At 35.5% G+C, this 10468-nt stretch overlaps 1 protein-coding gene across 1 annotated transcript; it reads left to right on the top strand.

The window, feature by feature from the left end:
- The first annotated feature begins 3658 nt into the window (after positions 1-3658).
- LOC129953841 (protein lin-7 homolog C) lies at positions 3659-10165 on the top strand. The gene is made up of 4 exons (XM_056067335.1): positions 3659-3848; positions 7493-7759; positions 7821-7954; positions 8009-10165. The coding sequence occupies exons 1-4, from the start codon at positions 3821-3823 to the stop codon at positions 8165-8167; spliced, it is 588 nt and encodes a 195-aa protein (XP_055923310.1). The 5' UTR covers positions 3659-3820; the 3' UTR covers positions 8168-10165.
- The last annotated feature ends 303 nt before the right edge of the window (positions 10166-10468 follow it).

Below are 10468 nucleotides of genomic sequence, written 5' to 3'. Positions count from 1 at the left end.
GCAATAATTATCCACTGCAGTTGCCATTTTTAGGGCGCTAATAAGGGGGTTTCTCCTGAGGTTTTGCAGAATCCATCTTTATTCAAGTTCATTTAAGATTCTTGGACGTTCAGGATTGGGCTTAAAATCTATCCTATTTTAATTTTTTGACCTCCGGATGATATTTCCAACGGTGCCCTTTTATATCATAAAAAATAACAAGTTGCCTCTTGTCGAAAGAATTATTTTTATCTTTTCGTCTCATACTGCAGAAAATACTTACTTACTTAAGGTGGCGCTGCAGTCCTGTGTGAACTAGGGCCTCACCCAACAAACTTCTCCATCTAGCTCGGTCCCTAGCTAGATGCCTCCAGTTTCGCGCTCTAAGTTGGGTGATGTCACCTTCCACTAGTGCGCGCCACCTGATCCGCGGTCTTCCTCTACTGCGCTGTGATGTGGGTGTGGATTCGAAGATTTTCCGGGTCGGAGCATTGGTTTCCATGCGCTCTACGTGACCCAGCCATCTAAGTCGTTGGACTTTTACCCTTCTGGCTAAGTCTACGTCGCTGTACAGCCCGCACAGCTCGTCGTTCCATCTTCACCTCCACTTCCCTCCCTTCGATGCATACGGGACCGTAGATCACACGAAGAACTTTTCTCTCGAAGCGACCCAAGGTGCTTTCATCCGCTTTTGTCATAGTCCATGCTTCTGCACCGTATAGGAGGGCGGGGGTGATAACGGTCTTATGTAGCAACACTTTGGTCCCTCGAGAGAGGACTTTACCACTCAATTGCTTTCTTAGTCCAAAGACACAGCGATTACCAAGAGTTATTCTTCGTTTGATCTATCTCAGCACTGGTTTTGTTTTCTGCGTTTACAGCGGAGCCAAGGTAGACGAAGTCCTTGACTGCCTCAAAGTTACGTCTGTCGATTGTGACGTTTTCACTAAGATGTTGGTGTTGTATGTCCTTTCTTGACGACAGCATGTACTTTGTTTTGCCCTCATTAACCGTTAAACCCATTTTTGCCACCTCTGCCTCAATACTCACAAAAGCCCTATTGACATCACGCTGAATTCTTCCGATCATGTCAATGTCATCAGCATATGCTAGTAATTGGACAGACTTTTGAAAGATAGTGCCTCTAGTGTTGACGTGTGAGCTCTGCACTATTCCTTCAAGCACGATATTAAAAAAAATCACATCACCTTGTCTAAAACCTTTTTTCAAATGGAAAGGTTCTATGAAGTTGTTTCCAACCTTAACGGAGCAGCGTGAATTCTCCATGTTCATACTGCACAAACGGACTAGTTTGGCATTGATGCCAAAACTTGACATGGCTCTATAAAGCTCGTCGGTGTAGATGCTGTCATATGCGGCCTTGAAATTGATGAAAAGATGGTGGGTGTCGATTTGGCGTTCTTGGGTTTTTTCCAGGATCTGCCGTAATGTGAATATTTGATCTACTGTGGACTTTCCTGGTCTAAAACCACACTGATAAGGACCTATCAGGTTGTCGACGACGGGCTTTAGACGTTCACATATAAAGGCAGAGAAGATTTTATAGGCGATGTTAAGAAGGCTGATTTCTCTATAGTTGGTGCAGTTTTGAGGGTCTCCTTTTTTCAGGATCGGGCAAACAATACTGAGGTTCCATTCATCGGGCATGCTTTCTTCCGACCATATCTTACAGATAAGTTGTTGCATGCTCCTAACCAACTAATCTCCAGCTGCTTTAAAGAGCTCGGCATTCAAGCCATCCGCTCCAGCGGCTTTATTAGACTTAAAATTAGATATCGCAATCTTTACTTCATCTAAGTCGGGAGCACGGGATTATTGGCTCTCGTCGTCTATGTTGAATGGATCATCCTGCCTGACAGAGGAATTCAGTTCGTCGTCGCCGCGCCGTTATACAGTCTGCAGAAGTGGTCCTTCCATATCCTTATCATTGACTGCGGTTCCACTATGATGTTTATACTTTGTCTCTGCATCCTTCGGTTCTAGGTTTATGTACCTGTGAATTTCGTTTCACCTGTTCATAAAACTTTCGAACTTCATTCCTGCTTTTAAACCTCTCAACATCTTCAACCGCACGCTTCTCATACCCTCTCTTTTTCTTTCTGAGAAGTCGGCGTTCCTCTCGCCTCTTCTGCTCATAGAGCTCGTCCTTTGGCGCCGCTTTGCGTGTCTGTTGTTTGGCTGCCGACATACCTCATCAAACCAGGGGTTCCTTGTTGGTGGCTGTTTGAAATCTATGAACCTGAATCCGTTATCGGAAGTGTTGTCGTGCAGGCTGTTCTTCCCGATTATTCCACCAAAGATGTCTTCCCTTCCTAGCTTGGCATTAATATCACCCAGGACTATTTTAATATCATAGCTAGGACACTGTTAATATGTTTTGTCTAGGAGCTCGAAGAACATATCTTTGGTGTTGTCGTCTTTCTCTTCTGTGGGGGCGTGCGCGCATATCAGGCTTATGTTGCCGAATTTAGCCTTGATGCGTATGGCCATGAGGCGTCATTGATGCACCTATATCTCAAGACTTTTTGCTCAAGTCTGGCTCCAATGACGAAGCCGCATCCAAATAAGCGCTGTTGGTTTTCGTGGTAGCAGTCACCATAGTAAATATCACAGTTTTTCATCCTCTTTTTTCGCTCGGCCCATCCCATCGTTTTTCCTGGATGGCGGTGATGTCTGTTTTTTTAGCGATCTTGAGTGTCCGCTTATTCTTTGGCCACACGTGGTCCTAACATTAAAAGTGCATATCCGAAGTTCGTTGTCCTTAATTCGTTTGCGTTGGTTGTCAACAGTAAATCCGTCCGTATCCGAGGCTTGTTGGTGCTTCGCAACTATGAAAGGTTTTACGTGGCCAGGAAGTCAGCCCAACGGCACAACCCCCAACCTGGAGGGCAGAAAATTCGTGTTAAAAAATGCAAAAAAATCAATTTAATCGACTAATATAATGGACCTGAAAAACTGTACTGAATTTGTTATCCTCACTTGATGCTGTCAAATACACGAATGAATACTTGACCTAATAATTGTGTGCTGTTGTTTTTCTTATAGTGAAGTTCATTGAGTAAAGTAACGGTAAATTAATGAAAGAGAAGAACTTTTTTCAGACAATTAAAATCACAATAGTGCAAGCAACGAAATGAAATGCAAACCGGTTGCACTTAATTCTAAATGTATAGTTTGTATAGACTATTGTTTTAAAATATAAGTTTTGATCCAATAATTTTGTGAGTAACTGTACACCGCCGATCTCTCCGTTTTATTTTTTTTTTTGTCGTTTTAAAGTGTTTGCAAAATTGTACCCGTTCTCACCAAAAACACTCTAATAAAGATATAAATCTTCGGTAGTCAACTTGGTTTGCTCACAAGTTTAACTGGAAATTAGATTCACAAACTCATTTAAGTATGCGTGACATTTCTCCTATATATTATGACATTTTCCTTAAGAACTCAGTGTCAATTCAATGTATGCGTCAATTTTTGTCGGTGATATTCACATCTATTAGTCCACATCACAAATACAATAATGTAAACAAATTGGTTTTGGAGGGTGATAGGTACGAAGTTTTATATCTTCATATAGAGTGTTTCTGGTTCACACACTTATCCACAGCTGGAAATCAAAAATGACAGCCAAGGTTTTCCTTCTTTGTAAAGCTCTTTTTTTTTGACTGAAGGACGACAGAAATAAGACCATTGATTTTAGCTACAAAATTTTCATTGAGTTTGTTTTATGTGATAGCTGAATTATATGGTAGTAGATGCATTTTATTGACATATTAAGTTAAATTAAAGTTATATAGGTGACGGAACAACATTACATACAATGAGTGAACCGCTTACATTAGCCAAAGGTACGTTTGTAATTGATTTGTTTATGCATATTTAAAAATAAATAATGAATGCCTTAAAACTAGAATTTTAAATTTTTCTTTATTCCTTACCAAGCATCAGAAGTTATTTCGATGAAATGCTGAAGTGTGAAATATTTTATATAGCAGCATGAAACGCAAAATCCCAATATACAATTCGTAATTTATTGCCATTATTTTACGGACATATGGACCTTTTACAGAAGTTGAGTTGTTCAATTTCCTCTCACTGTTTATCTATATTTCAAACTATCTTGATGAAAATCATTTGGAATACAGACAACCTTGTCTTATCACTTGGTTTCATGCGCAAAGACAATAATTGGTCTCTTCAAGACTGTCCTCACCAAGACTTAAGATTTTTGCTTTCCTGTTAATCTTTGATTCTAAGAAAGCCCATGAGCTGGCATTGCTATTGAATGTTATAGAATAGTTAGTTTATGCTATCAAATATTTCTGAGAATGTTTCAGTCAGATTTGTTTTAAAACAGTGCGAAAGATTTCGAACCCAAGAAGTTACATTCTCAAAGCCTTGACTTAAATAATGGGACATTTGCAGGAGACATTTCGAAGATACATATAGACTGGCCAAGTAAATATTGTTGTTCCAATTGGAAGTTGTTTATAAAACGAGTTGGTCCGACATATAAAGGTATAGAATAAACGGAAAAGTTTCTATATCCCGCAGAACAAAACATGTTGTAGGGTTAGATTATGTAAATGGGATGTCAATTGACGTAGTTAATGCCACACTTGAATCAATGTAGGTTCCTTTTGATAAAATAAAGTATTGTAACTTCTTTTAAAGTGAATTCAGGGGAAATCGACTATTTTGACTGTATTCAATTCTTGTAAGAATTCCATTCATGAAACGAATCCAGAAAACTGGATGATGATATTCCCAGTTCACTTTTTATTTAAATAACGGGTAGTATCCGTGGCATGATGGTTAGTGCGTTGGACTGTCATGCAAGGGGTCTTGGGTTCAATCCCTGCCTGTGCCACCTTAATTTAAAAAAAAAATTAATTTTCGCGGGTACTGCCTCTTGCGAGGAATTGACAATTCCTTCAAGAGTAATTCTTGTCATGAAAAAGTGCTTTCTCAAATTATCCGTTCGGATTCGGCCTTAAATTGTAGGTCCCTTCCATTCCTGCCAACAGTACTCGCACACAGGAATGGTTGAGAGTTGTAAGTCACTAGGCCCTGGTTCACAACGGACTGTTGCGCCACCCCATTTGATTTTTTTGATTTATTTTTATTATTATAATGTGTTTATTAAACATGTAATTAATTGCATGCTTATAACAAGTTGCAGTACCGGTGGCATGATGGCTAGTACGTTTAAAAATTAATTTAAAAAAAAGTATGTTGGACTGTCATGTCAGAGGTCTTGGGTTCGAACCCTGCCTATGCCACCTAAAGTTTTTTTCAAGGGTACTGCCTCTTGCGAGGAATTGACAAATTCTCCAAGAGTAATTCTTGTCCATCCCTGACAACAGTACTCGCACACATGGTATGGTATGGAATGGTTGAGAGTTGAAAGTCACTAGGTCCTAGTTCTCAATTTGCTGTTGCGCCACCGAATTTATTTATTTTATTCGGTCTTGTTTCAAGTTAATAACGATGTTCACAGTGTTCTTACCGATTTTCATCGATATGCAAGTTTTTTCTAGGTTCGGTGAATTTTGCGTGTTTTTTTTTTCATTGCTGAAATAAAGACATCGACTTCAAACTTTTACGAAAAAAAAACGTTTTGGATTTCAATTGGGAATATTGACTGTTTGAAAAAAAATGTTGAAATCTACATATGCGAGTTTATACAGTGTTGGTCAAAACTAAAGCACGAAATCGTTTCATTTTGAAAAAAGTCAAAACTAAAACAAATTAAGATATAAAATTATTTTTTTTATTTATTTTAAATAATAATATTATTGTCTTAAATTAACAGTATTTAGATTAACTATAATTATTTACATCTTTAAAATATAACAAAATATTTAGAATTCTTATGAAAAACGATTGGACAAAACTAAAGCACATGTACCTATTTTAAAATTACTCATCTGTATGGTCTATATTTTAATGAGAACAACAAAAATAACTTTTTTTTCCATTTCGACTAAGAAAAGTGAATTGTTCACCATTCCGCGGCAACTGTTGTAAGCATTGCATCGAGATTTTAAAATAGATCGCTACAAGTACTCTGACGAATTAAAAGAAAAAATTGTGTCTAATTTCAATAATGATGAATTAGTTACATTCATAAGCCAAAAACATGTGATTTCCCGAGTAATTTCTCGTTTTCGTGTTCGAGGAACAGTGCAAACTATTCATAGTGGTGGTAGTCCACGAAAAACTCCAAATCGCGAAGACAGAAAAATTGTCAGGGTTATTAAAAAAGATCCTTTCATATCATCGGAAATCATTAAAAAAGAATTGGGTTTAAAAATATCAAGCAGGACTATCCGAAGAAGAACGGTTGATGTTGGCCTCCGATCATATCGAACAGCGAAAAAACCATTTATTTCTGCGAAGAACAGACGTACCAGACTTGATTTTGCAAAAGCTTGAAATGGAATGCGGCGAAATGTAAGACGTTCCTCTTATCTGATGAATCGGAGTTCCATTTGAAAGGATCCAACGGATTTCATACAGTACGCAGGTAAACGTTAAAATCCTCGCTATTCAAAAGGAACAATAAAACACGGTGGGGGTAGTATTATGGTCTGGGGATGTTTTTCTAGTGAAGGAGTCGGACCGATCCACAAAATTAGAGGTATAATGGATCGTTTCATGTATAGAGATATCCTTCAAAATGTTATGTATCCAAATGTCATGCCATTGAGATGGATTTTTCAACATGGCAACGATCCTAAACATACTGCTAAAGTTGTAAAGGATTGGTTAAATCAAAATAACGTTAAAGTAATGCAATGGCCACCACAATCCCCTGATCTCAACTCCATTGTGTTTGAGAAATGTGCTTTAGTTTTGTCCAATCGTTTTTCATAAGAATTCTAAATATTTTGTAATATTTAAAATATGCAAATAATTATAGCCAATCTAAATACTGTTAATTTAAGACAATAATATTATTATTTAAAATAAATAAAAAAATATGTATATCTTAATTTTTAATTTTATTTGTCTTTTTTCAAAATAAAAGGATTTCGTGCTTTAGTTTTGTCCGACACTGTTTGTTGTACATGTGAGACACAGCTTCATTTGCATGAATTAATCTTCAAAGATTTTCTGAATTTTATGTAAATTTTTGTGATGGGAATGAATCAAATAATAATTTAGGCAGTTATTAAAGTATTAGTCAATGCGATAGTTTGTACATATTTGTATTTATTTTACTTTAATGTGAATGCTATTAAATTCAAAATTAAATGAATTAAATGTTCTTATTAATTTATGTAAATAAGTCATAAACGTCCGTTTTAGGACTTATGTAAACCAATTAAAAACATAATCTTTTGTTAATTTTCAAAGATTTTTAAAACATCCAAGTCTATTAAATGGTTGAATACAAGTATATCAAATACTTTTAACAAAAAAATTGCAATGCTTCCATAGTATTCATATAATTACTAAAAATTCAATTTCTTATTATTTTTTTAAGACATACAAAAGTCAATTGACTTGATTGAGAAGTTACAAGCATGTGGGGATTTTCCTACAACAAAATTGGCAACTCTACAAAAAGTTTTACAAAGTGACTTTCTAAGTGCTGTAAGAGAAGTTTACGAACATGTATTTGAAACAGTTGACATGCGAGGATCTCAAGATATCCGTGCTTCTGCAACAGCAAAAGCTACTGTTGCTGCTTTCGCTGCGAGTGAAGGACATGCCCATCCTCGTGTAGTTGAACTCCCTAAAACAGAAGAAGGTAACATCATATCTGTACATGATATTCTTTAAACATATTTTTATATAACTTTTATTTTAAGGTTTGGGTTTCAACGTTATGGGTGGAAAAGAACAAAATTCTCCAATATATATATCTCGTATTATACCAGGAGGTGTTGCTGATAGACATGGGGGGCTCAAAAGAGGAGACCAGTTACTTTCTGTTAATGGAGTGGTAAATTAAATGGAATATTAACAAATCAACATCTATTTAATACTAATTTTTCAGTCTGTCGAAGGCGAAAATCATGAAAAGGCTGTAGAGCTCTTAAAGCAAGCTGCAAACGCAGTTAAACTCGTTGTTCGATACACTCCAAAAGTCTTGGAAGAAATGGAAATGCGTTTTGATAAACATCGAACAATAAAGCGCCGACAGTTTCAAAACTAATATAACTTTTATTTATACATACTTTAAGTCAATTGTTATTTTACGAGGGTTTTTTTTATATTTTCGAGCTAATAATGATTACTTAATACTATGTAACTTGAGAATTTAGTTTTTAAAATAATTTTTTTAAATAATTTTAACACCATACGTGGACTTAAGCTTTTCATTGCCTTAATAATCCACGTCACTTCGGAAAAATGAACTGTACTTACTTCCTTTATACTAAGACCAAGTACTTCCGCGAAATTCTCTTTGTGGTACACAGGGCTTCCGCTACTTATACGAGCAATCGTGTTCGATTTCTTGAGCTCTCTCTAACTCTTTCTCAGTCGTGCTGATTCATGTTCGATTTTTCCATGCTAAGTATTTCTAATCCGGGCTGTTAACGCCCAGTTCAGTTCCAAAAATATCCACGAAACTATGAGAGAGTACGCTTGAGGCGAAGTTCCATTGAATTACCACATTTTAATTTGACAAAGCTGCTTGCAGTACGTCACTTATCATCAACAATAACAGTATTGCCAAGAGTATACACCATTGCCTAACTCCACTTTAAACAGTTCCTTTGAAAACTTTCCTTTACGCAAAACGTGATACTGAGATCTATTTTTTTGGAAGTTGCTGTATTATTCGCCGCCCAACTAACTTTTATGATCAAACATGGTCCCTCCGATAACAAGGCCGTTGTTGTCATTGCCAACTTTTCCATATCATTATGCACTATCAGCATAATGGTATCACCTCGTAATGTGACATCATAAAAACCATTCATCCGATTTAGAAGAGAGCATAATGGGTGCGTAACCTTGTATGATAGTGACACGACGTACTCTAATGCGAATTCTGGCTTCTAAAGGCTCACAGGAAAATAGAGTTAAGAACTAAGCAGCAATCCAACACCTCCTGAGTGATTCCAGTTGGCTCTACAAATTGTAATATTACAGTGTTACGGGTTGGTGGCTTTATCTTTCCCGGGAACCCAAATCAATTTAGACGTAAAGAAAACTTCTATTACTGCTCCCTTTGATGAATCGTTTGCGATTTTTTACCATAATATTGGAGTTAGGAGAACGAAATCGATTTTTTTTTGTTTCTGTTGCTGATTGTTGTTATCATATTATTGAGCTAACCGAGACATTGTCAAATGATAGTTTCTTTCAACCTAATTTTTCACATCTGACTGTAATGTTTTCTGAAAAGATCGCTTCTCCGTACAGACAGGTTTAAATAAGGAGGCGGTGTTTTGTTTGCTATTCGATCAGAACATATAAGTAGAGAAATTATTTTATCTGATACTAATATTAAACAACTGCGTGTATGTGTAGATTTATCTATGATTTAACTGCTTATAAAAATATTTATATTTACTTTCTTGTTTTATACATTTCTCCACTATTTCAATGTTCTGTTTATGATGCTTACATACAAAATATTAAAGGTATTTGCAAAAAATATAGGTGAAAATTGTTATATTGTAATTCTTGGAGATTTTAATTTATCTAATGTAAAATGATTATTTTCAAATGATGAGAAACAAATGTTTCCTTATAACGTATATAAAGATTTTGAATATACATAATTGAATTGATAATTTAACGGCTCTGAATGCATCAAATTATTAATATTTATAATTCTATTGGACATATTTTAAATCTAGTTTATATTAATACAAATATTGAAGCTGAATTAGATGCAGCTGGTTTTACTGATTTTGTAAGTATTTAAGTATGTAAGTAAACTGGCATCTGGCTATTTTTAATTTTTTTTTTCCCATAAAGAAAGTAGACAATTCAAAAAGACCGATTTGTTTCAGTAAAAGTTTATCAAGGCTTAAAATGTAAAACATTTAAATTGTAAACGGCATAAAAGAAGTTAAATGTCGGTTTTTTTTTCGAGAACAATTTAGAGAACTAGACAAGAGTATGAATTTTTCAAAAGTTTTACTTATCAACAATATATTTGTTCCCTGGAGTTGAAAATAAAGGTAATTCTAAAATCGTTGCTCATTTTTTAATATTATAGCATCAGGATGTAATCTAGTGTATCATACAAATTTCGCTGACTTAAGAATAAATTATAATCAAGTCTTTGATAATTTTAATTCTTTTATAAATTCTTGTAGCTTTTGTTCATCTACAGATGGTGTTTCTCCACTTCACAGAATAAAATTGTGTTATATTTTTAACATGTCTTTGCGGAAAGTTATATTTTTAGATATGTACTTGAAAACATCCTCTGATTTCTCCTCTGCACAAATCCGGATTTAAGGGATCTGTGGAAAATTATAGATATATTTCTAAA

The sequence above is a fragment of the Eupeodes corollae genome, chromosome 1 (assembly GCF_945859685.1).
Source record: "Eupeodes corollae chromosome 1, idEupCoro1.1, whole genome shotgun sequence".
NCBI lineage: Eukaryota > Metazoa > Arthropoda > Insecta > Diptera > Syrphidae > Eupeodes > Eupeodes corollae.
Note: the sequence above shows the minus strand (reverse complement) of the source record. Positions and strands in the feature narration are given on the sequence as shown.